This window comes from Capricornis sumatraensis, chromosome 2, assembly GCF_032405125.1.
Source record: "Capricornis sumatraensis isolate serow.1 chromosome 2, serow.2, whole genome shotgun sequence".
Classification (NCBI taxonomy): Eukaryota; Metazoa; Chordata; class Mammalia; order Artiodactyla; family Bovidae; genus Capricornis; species Capricornis sumatraensis.
The window spans coordinates 195,262,504-195,278,579 of NC_091070.1; the positions used below are offsets into that span (position 1 = coordinate 195,262,504).

At 37.6% G+C, this 16,076-nt stretch overlaps 1 protein-coding gene across 4 annotated transcripts in view; it reads right to left on the reverse strand.

The window, feature by feature from the left end:
* Positions 1 to 16,076, reverse strand: part of OSBPL9 (oxysterol binding protein like 9) — a 170,976-nt gene that overhangs the window by 65,969 nt on the left and 88,931 nt on the right. For all 4 annotated transcript variants that reach the window (XM_068966060.1, XM_068966059.1, XM_068966057.1 and 1 more), the window contains one exon: positions 13,200 to 13,276. In XM_068966060.1, the coding sequence (XP_068822161.1) occupies positions 13,200 to 13,276 (77 nt within the window). The remainder of the gene's footprint in view (positions 1 to 13,199; positions 13,277 to 16,076) is intronic.

Here is a 16,076-nt window from a genome sequence, read left to right on the forward strand (position 1 = left end):
ACGTGCTGTGGAGCAACTAAGCCCCAGTGCCACAACTACTGAGCCCACACCCTAGGGTCCATGTTCCACAGTAAAGACCAGCCCCCTGGCTCGCCACAACCAGAGAAAGCCTGCACAGCAACAAAGACCCAATGCAGCCATAAATAAATAAATGAATTAAAATAATTTAAAATAATGGAATATAGTGATTAAGAAGTATAAAAAACAACATTGTGTTGTATACCTTAAATTTACACAATGATGTATGTCAATCACCCTCAATAAAACTGGAGGAAAAAGACTGAAAAACAAATATATAACAAGAAAACTTTAAAAATGTATTAAAAAAACCTGAAAAAAATCACAACACCAAGGTTCAGAGTGGTGGGGGATCTTTAAAATGACAGGAAGTCTACTGAATAAAAAGAAGGCCAACCTTACCTATAGCTATCAAGATGAAAAGAACATTTTAACTGTACAAAATTTATGTACTACTTTCAAAAATATAATTTCTGCTAGAGAGTCCAATAATGTTTATCACATTCCAGTCGGATGTCATTTTAGAGGTAGATGACAGATACTTTCAACTGCAATAGAAGAAAAGCAGCAGCAAAAATGGGGTGGGGGGGAAACATAGTTTCCCTAGGAATTCGCCTAGCAATTAGAGCCAAATGATTGGAGCAGACGACATTAAAAGACAACTCTTGAAAGCAGAATATGTAGCTCCAATATTTTGTCTGACTAGTATCCAGAAGTCTCAAAATTAAAGTCAGCCAATAAGTTTTCACAGAGAAAATTGAGCAAAATGGAATAAATACAATACTTGGCATATAGTAGAAGCAGTCCTTAATTTGTGATCAGGATCACCATATTCCAGAAGTCTGTATGTAAATTATTTGCAATTCTCAATGCATCATCAAACAAAAAATCTTTGGTTCGGATTTAGGAATGAATACCCTCTAAACAACCCCACAATGGCTATTGATAGTACACTGCCTTAATCATCACTGTATCTTTAGTACCTCCTCACACAGAGACTGGCATGTACTAGGTGCTTAATAAATGTCTACTGGATGAATGAAATGCTAGTTACATTACAAAAATAGCAGTATAAACAGCAAAAAAGGTTGAAACTGGGTAGTCTAACAAGCAGAACAGAGAAAGCAGAGGGGCAGAAGTATTAGGGGAAGCACACTGATTGAAACTGCCCACCCTGGCCAGGCACCATAGTAACCATTTGCATGAGTTGTTTTACAACAGGAGGTCCTGGTAAGGAACAGGGAACTAATAAGCCTCCACCAACCGAAAAAGTTCAGGAAAGGTCAAAAGGAGACATCACATGTCTGACCACCTCCCAGAATCCTTCTCTCTGGCATTCATCTTGGCTAAACAAGGCATGCGCCACCAGGAAGGCCTCTGAGTCAGAATGATTGGCTAAAGACAACCCAGAAACTAATCCCATCACCATAAAACCGGAGACTGCAAGCCATGTGACAGAGCTGTTCTCCTGGGTTCCCTTACCCTATTGCTCTCCACCCGGGTACCCTTTCCCAATAAAATCTCTTGCTTTGTCAGGAGATGTGTCTCCTCGGACAATTCATTTCCAAGTGTTAGACAAGAGACCAGTTTCAGGCCCTGGAAGGGATCCCCCTTCCTGCAACAGAAGGACAATGTTTTTCTATACGAGCCTTTTGCTGCTGCTGCTGCTGCTAAGTCGCTTCAGTCGTGTCCAACTCTGTGTGACCCCATAGACGGCAGCCCACTAGGCTCCTCTGTTCCTGGGATTCTCCATGCAAGAATACTGGAGTGGGTTGCCATTCCCTTCTCCAATGCACGAAAGTGAAAAGTGAAAGTGAAATCGCTCAGTCGTGCCCAACTCTTAGCGACCCCAGGGACTGCAGCCTACCAGGCTCTTCTGTCCATGGGATTTTCCAGGCAAGAGTACTGGAGTGGGTTGCTGTTGCCTTCTCCATATGAGCCTTTTAGTACCATTCAATTTTTAAACTATAGGAGAAAGGTGCTATTGCCCCTATTTTTATAGCTAAATTCTACACTGGCCACTTAACTTTTCTGAAAGTTCTGATTCCACTAAAACCATGTGAGTTGCCAAAACTGGTTAGAAGTACAGAGAGAGCTTCCTGCCACAAGATGGATAAAATGTCTTTGTATTGTGTGATTGCTCTTCACTTTAAATGCTCCAGGCTTTTAGGCACACTAACTTTACATGAGAATTGGGGCATTAACAAGTTGGAACTCCATGTTTTTCTCTAAAGAAAAGGTGTAAGAAAAACTATTGCTTTTATTTTACATACCTCTAGTAATATATAAGCTAAAATATTTTCAGAAGCATGACTTATGACATTATTATAGTTTTTTAAAAAAAATTCAATTCTCATGATTTTTATTTTCTTTTTTATACCAGACTGAGCTCAGTAAAGACAAGGACAGTATGTCATTTATTCACAATTACATCCTCCTGAACACATTGTCTGATAAATATTTATGAAATAAATAATTTTCTGTATTCTCTGTACGTTCTGAATTGAGCACTTATTTTTTTTATTTTTAAACTTTACTTCTATAAAGAGAAGGCAGTAAAATATAAGTTCTAAAAGATTTCCATAAAACCACAATTAAAATAAAATTCTGGCACTTAAAGGAACAATCTTTAGCATCTATAAAACTGGACCATTTGTTTTTAGTTGTTTCCCAAGAGTTCAAGATAAGATGGGCCACCACTATTACAACAAAATTTATTATTAAAAAACGAATCCTTGAATCCTAAATTCCAATTTAGGAGCCAGAAATTCCTCTACCCTCAGTAACAGTAACAATGTTGGCAACATTCCTTAGAGGAATTTTCCTTTGTTGTAGGAGCCCCAAGTACTTGGCTACCTCTACATACCATTTTACCTGTGGAAAAAGTGACACACCTATATTGCAATCATTTCCTTTGGGAAACAAAGGGCTTCAAGGGAGAAAAACAAAATAAATGTATTTTTCTACACAACACAAAAATAAAATCTAATGAGGCCAAGGGAAATGATGCAGTGATAGTTATTATGTTCATGTAGTCAGTATTATATACTAAAAAATTGAAATATATGTTCCAAAAGCTAATCTTCAGTAAAACAGCTTAACACTCAAGAAAAATACACAAGGGCTTCCCTGGTGGCTAGCGGTAAAGAATCTGTCAACAATGCAGGAGACGTGGGTTTGATCCCTGGTCCAGGAGGATCCCAGAGGCCACAGAACTTAGCCCATGTGCCACAGTTACTGAGCCTGCGCTCTAGAGCCACAACTACTGAAGACTGTACACTCTAGAGCCAGTGCTCCATAATAAGGGAAGCCACCACAATGAAAAGCCCGAACACCGCAACTAGAAAGCAGCCCCCAAGTGTTGCAACTAGAGAAAAGCCTGTGCAGCAACGAAAACCAGCACAGTCAAAAATAATAAATAACAAATTTAAAAAATATTTTAAAAAAGAAAAATACTCAGGAGATTTCTACTAATCTTAACTACCCAACTAGACACATAGCTATTATAGAAAAGAGGGTAGACTCAAGCTAACTAATACTAATAATTAGTTCAACTACTATCCTAAATTGCATCTTAAATACTAAATTTATGGTTATCTATAATAAAACTTTGGCATGTATGTAATTATCATACCAAAATATCTAGGTTTGAAAAAATGCTTCAGAATGGTTCTATTGTTTTTCTGGCCTCAATAACGAATTGCAATCTGAATTCTATCACAACTCTTTTATGTATAATGATGTTTTACTTACAGATTCAATAGCGTTTCTGGTGAGATTTCTACCAGCCCTCACTATTCCCCTCAGCCATATTCTTATGGATATCATGTCCTTTTTCTCTACAGGCTTGAGATCAAAGCCAATATATAGTGAACAAATAGGAAAGGTCAAAAATTAAAAGATTACAAGTCAGTAGCAATGAAATTTCAATTTGATAACCACCTAAGATACAGTCTACAGTGGCCTACAGAAACTTACACAGACAAGGACAAGTATACCCAATTTCATGACTCAAATTATAATCACAGACACCATTCAGGATAAAAATTTTTTAAATATCAACTCATTTATAGTATAGAAACCAAAAACTTAAAGATCTATGAAAAGTTAAAATTGTTAAGTCACTCAGTCATGTCCAACTCTTTGTCACCCCACGAACTGTAGCCCACCAGGTTCCTTTGTCCACTAAATTCCCCAAGCAAGAATATTGAAGTGGGTAGCCATTCCCTTTTCCAGGAGATCTTCCTGACCCAGGGATCAAACCCAGGTCTCCTGCATTGCAGAGATTCTTTACCACTGAGCCACCAGGAAACGTATAAAGGTCTATACTATTCAAATATCTACATTAGTGTATTCAAATTGGGGTCTAAACAAGTCTCTGTATCTCAATCTTCTGTGTTTTAGTTTCTGATAACCTATAAAAGTTAGTACAACCACACAGTGAATCAGCAGTAACAACATCAGATTCAAGTGCTAACAAGTTACTTCCTTGGCCAAGCTGTTTATCATCAAGTTGGTACCAAAAACTATTATTTGCCATAGAAGAGCCTTGACCATGAAAATGACATATGTGTGAAGTCAAAGTCAAAGACCTCATGATACATGCTGTGCAAATGAAGGTTTTCCAGTAGTCAGAACACAAAAATGTGGAGAGATTAAAGTTATCACATTCCACACAATAGTGTATGCATGCCAAACTGAAAAAGAATCTATTCCTTACAGTATCATATTCATATTCAAAGTAGTGAACCACTTTAAGCAAGGCAGTATCATTCAGCACATTAACTTACAATTAATTTAGATTTTATTGCTTTGTGTTTTATTTGCATTTAACTTGCAATTTTCATTTAAATGTATGGTTAGTTCTGTAAGATTTTAAACTTAAGAAGTTGATATATAGATTTATGTTTGCCCACATTAAATAACACTATGATATTTTACTTTAAACACTGGAGGTTCAAGAGTTTTTTCTTGTAAAGTTTTTTTTTTTTTTAATGGGTCCATTTACTCAAGTAAAACTTTTATAACTGTATGATATCCAGACCTGTTGCTATAATTCATAATATATTACATAAATTAGGATAGATACTACAAAACATATAGGATATAACATCCTAAATCTTATTCCGTGATCAATCATTTGCTTAGGAATCTCTCAGCATTTAGTCGGTACTAAAGCTTACAAGGGTAAATAAAGAATTGAAATGTTTGCTTTCATTAATTAGTGTCATCAGATATCTACTAAATGCCTCTTAAGAAGCTTAGCAGCCCCTCCAGCCTCTCTCAAGGAGTGAAGTTTGCTGCAAATACATGAAAAGATACCATAACCTAAATACAAGTTTAGAGTAACTATTGGAAATTCAACATAGGAGTCAAAAGGAGAGACTTCAGTTGTCTTCTTCCATCCTCAGACTATCCTAATTGTAATTCACAGTTACCCACAAAACAACAGGAACAATACTAAAAGAAGAGAACAAAGGAAGGATAGAAGGAAAGGGGGAAGCTACAAGGGATCCTCCAGATGAATTTTCATTAATCAGAATGGAAAGAAAAACAGAATAAACATTTATGAATACCTTCTATCTGAAAAGTAAAAATATGCTGGAGATACAATAATACCTTAGCACAACTACTTTATTAAGGTTTTATATATACCTTTAAGGAGAAGGGAAAAGCTACTCACTCCAGTATTCTGGCCTGGAGAATTCCACAGATCATACAGTCTATAGGTCACAAAAGAGTCTGACACAATTGAGCAACTTTCACTTTCACTTTCTAAAGATCAGGTAGTTTAAAAGAGGTTTAAAAGACAGATTACACAGAATGGAACCAGGAATGATTTCTGCGTAGAGCATCAAGTACATGCAGGGACAGGTGGTAGAAATTTAGGGTGGGATATAATCGAACAATGAAATTCCTTAAAAAGAATTTTCATTTCATTCTACAGGCAAATGCAAACCACTAAAGGTTTCTCACAGTTACGGAGGCCTTAAGATCATTAATTGCAGATGTTCAGTTCATTGGATGAAGAAAGGAATAGATTCAGGAATATTAGGAGGGCACTAGAAACAGAGTTAGTCAGATGTAAGAAAAATGATAGTCAACGTGAGCACAGGAGTGTAAGTAATTCTATTAAAAAGAGAGGAGGGGAAAAAAAGAAGAAAAGAAGTTCCCAGGCTTGGCAACTGAGAAGTTATTACCTGAAAAAACCTCAACTTTCAAACCTCAACGGATCAGATTATAATCAGGATATTAAGAAACAGAAAAAATCGATAAAGAGATGGGTTTGAGGAGAAAAGAGCTGATAAGACACTTTTAGCCTTATTGAGGTTGAATTTCAGAAGATATCTACCAGGCAAAATCCATGAGGAAAGAATTGAGGACTTAAGCGAGAAGCTAAACAGCAAAAGAGATATAAAGATGGGGGGGAGGGAAGACAATCATCTACACAGAAGTTTTAACTGAATTCATGGAAACAGTGGGGACTGCTGGAGGGTAAATAAGGTCATAGCCTAAAGGAAATATCATGTAGTCAAGATTATGGGGGTATTACTAACTTGAGGAAAGAGTGAGAATATTTTTTGCTTTGAAATATGCAAAGCATAGAAAGAAAAAATAGGTGCAGTCACATAACTATTGAAGAAGTAGTGAGATCTTTTCTATAAAGAAGGGAGTGGAGTATATTAGATACTGAACACTAACTTTAAAAAGACCCACGGTGGGAATTTAACTGGCAATCAAAAAGAAATCAATAAGAACACAAATATTTATAGAAATTTGATTAAAGCCAGCCAAAATTTAAAGTGACAGATAAAGTCACCTTGATTTTGTGACCTCCAAATAGAAACAGAAAAATATAACAGCTGGGGGCACTGGGGAATAGAAATCAGAATGTCATCAGTTCAGTTCAGTTTAGTTACTCAGTCGTGTTCGACTCTTTGCGACCCCATGTACTACAGCATGACAGGCCTCCCTGCCCATCACCAACTCCTGGAGTTTACTCAAACTCATGTCCATTCACTAGGTGATGCCATCAAACCATCTCATCCTCTGTCATCCCCTTCGCCTTCTACCCTCAATCTTTCAGAGCATCAGGGTCTATTCAAACGGGTCAGCTCTTCGCATCAGGTGGCCAAAGTATTGGAGTTTCAGCTTCTACATCAGTCCTTCCAATGAATATTCAGGACTGATTTCCCTTAGGATGGACTGGTTGGATCTCCTGGCAGTCCAAGGGACTCTCAAGAGTCTTCTCAAACACCACAGTTCAATAGCATCAATTCTTCGGTGCTCAGCTTTCTTTGCAGTCCAAGGGACTCTCAAGAGTCTTCTCCAACAACACAGTTCAATAGCATTAATTCTTCGGTGCTCAGCTTTCTTTACAGTCCAACTCTCACATCCATACATGACTAATGGAAAAACCATAGCTTTGACTAGACGGACCTTTGTTGCCAAAGTAACGTCTCTGCTTTTGAATATGCTGTCTAGGTTGGTCGTAACTTTTCTTCCAAGGAGTAAGTGTCTTTTAATTTCATGGCTGCAGACACCATCTGCAGTGATTTTGGAGGACCCCAAAATAATATGTCACTGTTTCTGTTGTTTCCCCCACTATTTGCCATGAAGTGATGGGACCAGATGCCATGATCTTAGTTTTCTGAATGTTGAGCTTTAAGCCTACTTTTTCACTCCTCACTTCCACTTTCATCAAGAAGCTCTTTAGTTCTTCTTCCCTTTTCTGCCATAAGGGTGGGGTCATCTGCATATCTGAGGTTATTGATATTTCTCCCGGCAATCTTGATTCCACCTTATGTTTCATTCAGCCCAGCATTTCTCATGATGTACTCTGCATAAAATTTAAATAAGCAGGGTGACAATATACAGCCTTGATGTACTCCTTTTCCTATTTGGAACCAGTCCATGTCCTGTTGCTTCCTGACCTGCATACAGATTTCTCAGGAGGCAGGTCAGGTGGTCCGGTATTCCCATCTCTTTCAGAATTTTCCACAGTTTATTGTGATCCACACAGTCAAAGGCTTTGGCATAGTCAATAAAGCAGAAATAGATGTTTTTCTGGAACTCTCTTGCTTTATCGATGATCCCGTGGATGTTGGCAATTTGATCTCTGGTTCCTCTGCCTTTTTTAAATATAGCTTGAACATCAGGAATTTCATGGTTCACATACTGTTGAAGCTTGGCTTGGAGAATTTTGAGCATTCATTTGCTAGCATGTAAGATGAGTGCAATTTGAGCATTCTTTGGCATTGCCTTTCTTTGGGATTGGAACAAAAACTGACCTGTTCCAGTCCTATGGCCACTGCCGAGTTTTCCAAATTTGCTGGCATATTGAGTGCAGCACTTTCACAACATCATCTTTTAGGATTTGAAGATAGCTCAGTTGGAATTCCATCACCTCCACTAGCTTTGTTTGTGGTGATGTTTCCTGAGGCCCACTTGACTTCATGTTCCAGGATGTCTGGCTCTAGGTGAATGATCACACAGTCATAATTATCTGGGTCAGGAAGATCTTTTTTGTATACTTCTTCTGTGTATTCTTGCTACCTCTTCTTAATATCTTCTGCTTCTGTTAGGTCCATACCATTTCTGTTCTTTATTGTGCCCCTCTTTGCATGAAATGTTCCCTTGATATCTCTAATTTCCTTGAAGAGATCTCTAGTGTTTCCCATTCTGTTGTTTTCCTCTATTTCTTTTCATTGATCACTGAGGAAGCCTTTCTTATCTCTCCTTGGTATTCTTTGGAACTCTGCATTCAAATTGGTATTCACAGCTATTTTAACAATGCAAAATATCCAGGGACAAGAAATTTTAAGGGTGATACCAAAATCTATGTTGAAGAAACAGACCATCATATCTACACTGGAGAGTGAGATAAGCAAAACTAGGAAAGTGTGAAATGGCCAGGAAAAATGGAGAAGTAGAGCTCAGACCAAAATGAGAGAAGAAAAGTCCAGAAGAAGTAAAGAGCTAGAAGTGGGTCAAGTAAGAAAACTGTGGTCAAATTAAAAACACTTTTAAATTCAGTATTTTGGAGATAGTGAAGCTTTTAGTAATAACAAGGCCACAGCAGTATAACTTAATGGCTAAATTAGAGATAAAGTTCACCGAGAAAGGAAGACATGTAAATACCTTCTCCAACACCCATTTGGATGAGCACTTCATGAGTACCTACTCATGGAGGTGTAACAATATGTTAGACATCTCAGAGAATGTGATACATAGCAATTTAAAAGCAGTCTATGCATCATGTGTTTATTCATTAATCCCTTCATCAGTTCTTTCTTTAATTAACACTTATCAAGCACCACTTAGAATGCCAGGTACTGGGGGTAGGAATGGCAAAAGTAGCTGTAGCTTTAGTCCTACATTCTCTCCTTATGGATTTTGACAGTAGGATGTCTCCCTGAAATTCAACCTTGGCAAGACTAAAATTGGCTTATCAGCTCTTTCTCCTCAAACCCATGTCTTTATCCAGTTTTTCTATTTCTGTTAATGACAGCATTATAGTCTGAGCTCTTGAAGTTTGGAAGTTTAGTATTAGTAATGGCTTAAAATTTGTTATTGTTTTTTAGTCACTAAGTTGTATCCAACTTTTTTATAGCCCCATGAACTGTAGCCCACAAGGTTCCTCTGTCCATGGGATTTCCCAGGCAAGAATGCTGGAGTGGGTTGCCATTTCCTTCTTCAAGGGATCTTCCTGACCCAGAGATTGAACCCGCATTTGTTACACTGGCTGGTGGATTCTTTACCACTGAGCCACGTGGGAAGTTTTTTTGTTTTTGGTTTATTACCAAGTTCTTAATATAGCCAGGCATTATTTCAAAAATTTTTTGTATTTAACTCATTTAATCATCAAAACAGCCCTGAAGAATAGGTATTTTTATCATCCTCTTTTTATAGATGAGGACACTGGAACTCAGAGTGATGTCAAGAGTAAGTGGTGGCACTGGGACACAAACCAAGTCATTATGGCTCCAGAGTCAAGTCTTTCACCACACTTCACCATCTTTTGAAGGAATCTCTTTACCTTTTTTGCCAGTCAAATTAACATTTAATTACATATCTCTAAATGTCCTATTTCCTACGTGTATTAACTTTAGAAAAACATATATAAATAACTTATTAGATTCATGTATTTTAAAATATCAAAACTATCAGTATTTAAGACTTCCCAAAGTTACCCCTTTCATTTTGTTATTCCAAAAGACATGTAAGCTCTCTTCTTCGTAAAAGCTCATGTATTACAAAATTGGATAAAAGTAGGTACCTTAAGGAGTCTGCATCCTATCTGATGAGGTGGGACTTGTATATACTTAAAGGATAACAAGAAGAATATTATAAGAACTCAGTAAACTGTGCAACAAGTATGGCATTCAATGGAAAGAGATCACTGAGTTTGGGGGCTGAGGGAGGAGGGGTTGGTTGGGAGAGGCTCCACAGAAGAGGTCAGGTCTGAACTGGACTTTGAAGAAAGAGGCAGAACACAAGGGCAGAGTGGAGGCAGATGGTATTACAGGCGGACAGAATATCACATATAGGAATGTAGGGATCAGAAATGAAAAGATGTGTTCAGAAGAAACCAAGGAAGCAGCAGCACTTCAGTAGATTTATGTAGGGGCAGCACTCTAGTAGGTTTATAGAAATGTCTGGAAGAAAATAGATCACACAGAGACTTGATTACCAGTCTAACCAACTGTGGAGGGACTATTATCTGCCACTTACAGTCTAATCTGATTCCTAAAATACTTATCTTCTTATTGGATCACAAATTTCCTAAAACGAGTCATTTATACAACTGCCTAAATTGAAAACTCAGATGACCAATATATCTACTACTGTGGGCAGGAGTACTTTAGAAGAAATGGAGTAGCCATCATAGTCAACAAAAGTCCGAAATGCAATACTTGGATGCAATCTCAAAAACAACAGAATGATCTCTGTTTGTTTCCAAGCCAAACCATTCAATATCACAGTAATCCAAGTCTATGCCCCAACCAGTAACGCTGAAGAAGCTGAAGTTGAATGTTCTATGAAGACCTACAAGACCTTTTAGAACTAACACCCAAAAAAGATGTCCTTTTCATTATAGGGGACTGGAATGCAAAAGTAGGAAGTCAAGAAACACCTGGAGTAACAAGCAAATTTGGCCTTGGAGGACAGAATGAAGCAGAGCAAAGGCTAACAGAGTTTTGCCAAGAGAACACACTGGTCATAGCAAACACCCTCTTCCAGCAACACAAGAGAAGACTCTACACATGGACATCAACAGATGGTCAGTACCAAAATCAGATTGGACTGCAAGATCCAACCAGTACATCCTAAAGGAAATCAGTCCTGGGTGTTCATTCAAAGGTCTGATGTTGAAGCTGAAACTCCAATACTTTGGCCACCTGAGGCGAAGAACTGACTCATTTGAAAACACCCTTTGCTGGGAAAGATTGAGCGCAGGAGGAGAAGGGGATGACAGAGGATGAGATGGTTGGATGGCATCACCAACTCAATGGACATGAGTTTGGGTGAACTCTGGGTGAACTCAGGGAGACCTGGCATGCTGCAGTTCATGGGTTCACAGAGTTGGACACGACTGAGGACTGAACTGAACTGAACTTGAAAAGAAATTTATGAAGGAATTCATAGAATTTCTTCATAGTACACCCAAGCCAGATGTGCTTATAAAGTTGCTTTTAAAAAGTATAGCTCCCTCACAAAGTATCTTTAGAGATCTCTGATTTCAACTCCATTTTCTTACAGTTTCTTAATAGCCTCACATATTATTTTAAATCATCTATTTGAACAACTTTCAAAGTGATGGGGAGTTCACTGTCCTGTAGGACCTGGGATGTCCTACACTAACTTGTCTAAGCAAGCCAATTTCTGGCATGCGCATGATGCTTAACTTGCTTCTGTCGTGTCCGACTCTTTGCAACCCTATGGCCTGTAGCCCTCCATACTCCTCTGTCCATGGGATTCTCTAGGCAAGAATACTGGAGTGGATTGCCGTGCCCTCCTCTAGGGGATCTTTCCAACCCAGGGTCACACCCATGTCTCATATCTCCTCCATTGGCAGGCGGGTTCTTTACCACCAGCATCCCCCTGGTAAGCCCCCATTCCTGATATAGGACAAATTAAGTAGACAAAGGATTGCAAAACCTCAGTTTTCTATGATTCAGTCCTGTAAATCCAAATAATCAAAACAAAATCCTCTATATATACCACATTATAAGCTCTTTCAATGGAGAACAAACACAGAAAACTATCTTTAGTATGGTAGATTAAACATTTGTTTTTTTTTGGTCACCTAGCATCTTTTTTCCCCCATTCTGACTCTGCCTGGGGACAGGGAGGACCACCTTCTCCCCTAACTGCTACATGTTTCTGATGTAGCAGGTAAATCCTATTACCAAGAGGTGTAACATGTGACTATGAAATTATGATTGGTTGATATGAAATTATGAAATTGGACTGGGAAAGTGACGGAAGCTAAGGTATCAGCACTAATACTCTAAATCCAGAAAGAACAACAGCCTCCTATGGAGCTGGAGTTCCACCAACGGGAGGCTGAAAATTGCTGCTTCCATTTTACTACTACAAAGGGAGAATCTATCTAAAAATGAAGTCAACCCAGAATAACTAAGACCGAGAAACAGAGATGGGGATCTGAGTCCTCATGACATTATTTAAATGCCTACTTCAAACCACACCCAAGTTAGATGTGTTTTTTCCTGAAACCAAGTTTGGATTTTTTCTTTCACTTTCATCCCTAAGAGTACTATCAACAACAGTAACTGCCAAATCCTACAAAAAGAAAAGTATGTCAACTTCTCAGCACTTTATCTATTATCATGCATTATTATATAATTTGGCTGTAACAATAACCAACTATACATATTAAATTTAAAAAATGAGCCTGGCACGTTTTAATTTTAACACAGCATTTCACTTTCAACATTGCCTTGTACTGTTTTGTTTCTAGACAAAAATTAGTATTTTAAGCATAAGAAAATGACTGTAACTTTATATATATTATAACCCTGTAAAGGCAAAAATAAACAACTCAGAAATTAAAAGTTTTCATTACATCCTATTAGCTATTTAAAAACAAAAACAAAAAACAGAAAACAAACAAAAAAACCTAGTGAACTATCCAGAAGCCATGTAAAGATTCTTACTTGAAGCTGAAGAGTATGTCGAAGAATAGTTTCTTCTAAGGCATGGATCCACTTCTCTCGCTCATCAGCATCACGAGCTGGAATAAAAGTTTATAAAAAGCAAAACCTTAATATCTACAATATAGCTCCATAACTGGAAGCAACATTTTTAAATCATGATGCTAAATAGAAAAAGGTTTTGGTTGTGCCATTTCCTTAACAGGTTTTATCTTTCTATTCTTCTCAAATATGCAACCTAATTGCAGCAGTTTAAAACAAAGAGAATAAATATGTTCAACAATTGCAGGCTACCTTCCCACTGGGAATAATTAGAAAAGTTAAAATAATTAAAAATAACTGTTTTGAAAGCACCAGAAAATAGCAAGATAGTAAAGAATTAACAGGCCAAAATCTAGGAAAAGACAAACATCCAGCCTGGTATTTAGGGCCACTGTCCTCCTAGAGGCATTGTACATTTCAAAAGAGGAGTTGCAGGCTGAGCAACTTCTTAAAAGACTTGTTATTACGTATGAGCAGGGGACATATGGGGACTCCATGTACTTTCTGCTCAATTTTTCTGGGAACCTAAAACTACTCTAAAAACATCTGTTGGAAAATAAAAAGTCTTGTCAGGCCAAAAATTAAGAGAGCAAGGCCGACCAACAGTGGTGGCTCTGGCAAACAGCTCAGGTTTTGATTGGAACCTCAAGGGGCTGCACCTTGAGATTAAGAATAAAACAGGGACTTCCCTGGCAGTCCAGTGGTTAAGACTTCACCTTCCAGTGCCAAGGTGTGTGGGTTTAACCCCTGGTTAGAGAGCTAAGATCCCACATGCCTGGAGACTAAAAAACCAAAACATAAAACAGAAGCAATATTGTAACAAATTCGATACAGACTTTAAACATGGTCCACATCAAAAAAAAAAAAAAAGACTAAAACAGAATTAAAACAGTTGCTCAGTCATGTGGATCATCCAGAAAAATCTTGATGCCTGAAATAAATTAAAACTACCCCAAGTTGTTACTGACTCTAAGCATCCAGCTAGCAAAAGCAAATGAATATATTTTCTGTAGAAAGATAACCTCATATCGGCTTCCAAATTATTTTTATAAACAATTTTTAAAGACAATGACTAGCACATAAGCAAAGATAACCAAAGATATACAAGGAGACAAAACCACACATAAATGAGAAATCAAATGATAGAAACAGATCAAAAAGAGCTCCAGATATTTGAACAAACAGTCCCACAACCGAAAAGAAATTATGTTTTAATTCATTCGATAACAGACTGGAAACTGACAGAGCCTTAGAAACTATTTTATAAATTATATGGGTTCTTTAAATAATTAAATCTAAATTCTAAAATTAAAAAAACATAGTAAGCAAAATTAAGAACTCAATGAATGAGCCTGACAGCAGATTAAATCAGCTGAAGAGACAATGAGAGAACTGGAGGAGAGACCAGAAGAAACTCATCAGAACAAAAGACAAGTCAAAGAGAGAAAACATAGATGAAAGGGAGAGCAACACAGACAGTGCTGCTGCTGCTGCTAAGTCGCTTCAGTCGTGTCTGACTCTGTGCGACCCCATAGATGACAGCCCACCAGGCTCCCCCATCCCTGGGATTCTCCAGGCAAGAACACTGGAGTGGGTTGCCACACAGTAAGAGGGTGTAACATGCATGTGATTGAAATACCAAAAGAAGACAAAAAGAGAGAAGGGACTAGAAGCACTATCTGATGAAGAATTTTTCACAACAAGATGAAAGATATTAAGCCACAGATTTCAGAAGCCCAGGCTTCCCTGGTGGCTCAGAGAGTAAAAGAATCTGCCTGTAATGTAGGAGACCCAGGTTTGATCCCTAGACGGAGAAGATTCTCTGGAGAAGGGAATGGCAACCCACTCCAGTATTCTTGCCTGGAGAATTCCATGGACAGAAGAGCCTGGAGGGCTACAGTCCACAGGGTCACAAAGAGTCAGACACGACTGAGTGACTAACACACACAAGAATTCTAAGCAGGCTGAATCAAAGAAAATCCACAGCTAGACCCATCCCAGCCAAAATTTACTACAAACCAAAGACAAGGGAAATATTTTTAAAATAGCTAGGGGTGAGATCTAGACAGTTTTGTAACTATTAGGTGAGGTCACAGAAAAAGTGTACTTTTGGTAGATCAAAAATATTCTATATTAAAATAATTGAAAAGTCATCCCATTAAGGAAACTCCAGACCCAGAAAGTTTTACCAGAGCACTCTGTCAGACATTTATGAAGAAAGAATGCCAATCAAACACAAAATATTTCAGAGAAAAGAAAAAAAAGAACACTCTCCAACTCTTTTAAGGTCAGAATAACTTTGATATTAACCTGACAAGACTATCATAAGAGAAAAATATTTAAGGCAACTCTAATGCAAAAAGGATAAGCAAAAATTCTTTATAAAACTTAATATGTCAAATTGAAGTTGAGTTTACTCCAGAAATACAAGGCTGGTTGAGTATGGAAAAAAATCAAGCAACATCAAACAAGATAAAAATACATATGAATAAAGTTAATCACTGTAGCATTGTTTATAATTACAAAATACTGTAAAACAACCTAAATGCTCAGGTAGAGGAAGATGGCTGAATAAACCATGGAGTACAATGAAAGTGTAAAAAAGAGAACAAGGAAGATCACTTTTGAGTGATTTGGAGTGATTTTTCAGATATATTATTCAATGAAAAGAAATAAAGAAAGAAGGGGATATAAGAAAATATACTCACATCTGTTTATTTGTGCAAAATAAATACAAGGAGGATGAACTGTAAACTAATGAGATTGGTTACCTACAAAGCACAGTGGGAAAGGATGGAAATCAGGAAAAAGAGGATGGAGTTAGTAGAGGTTCAAAAG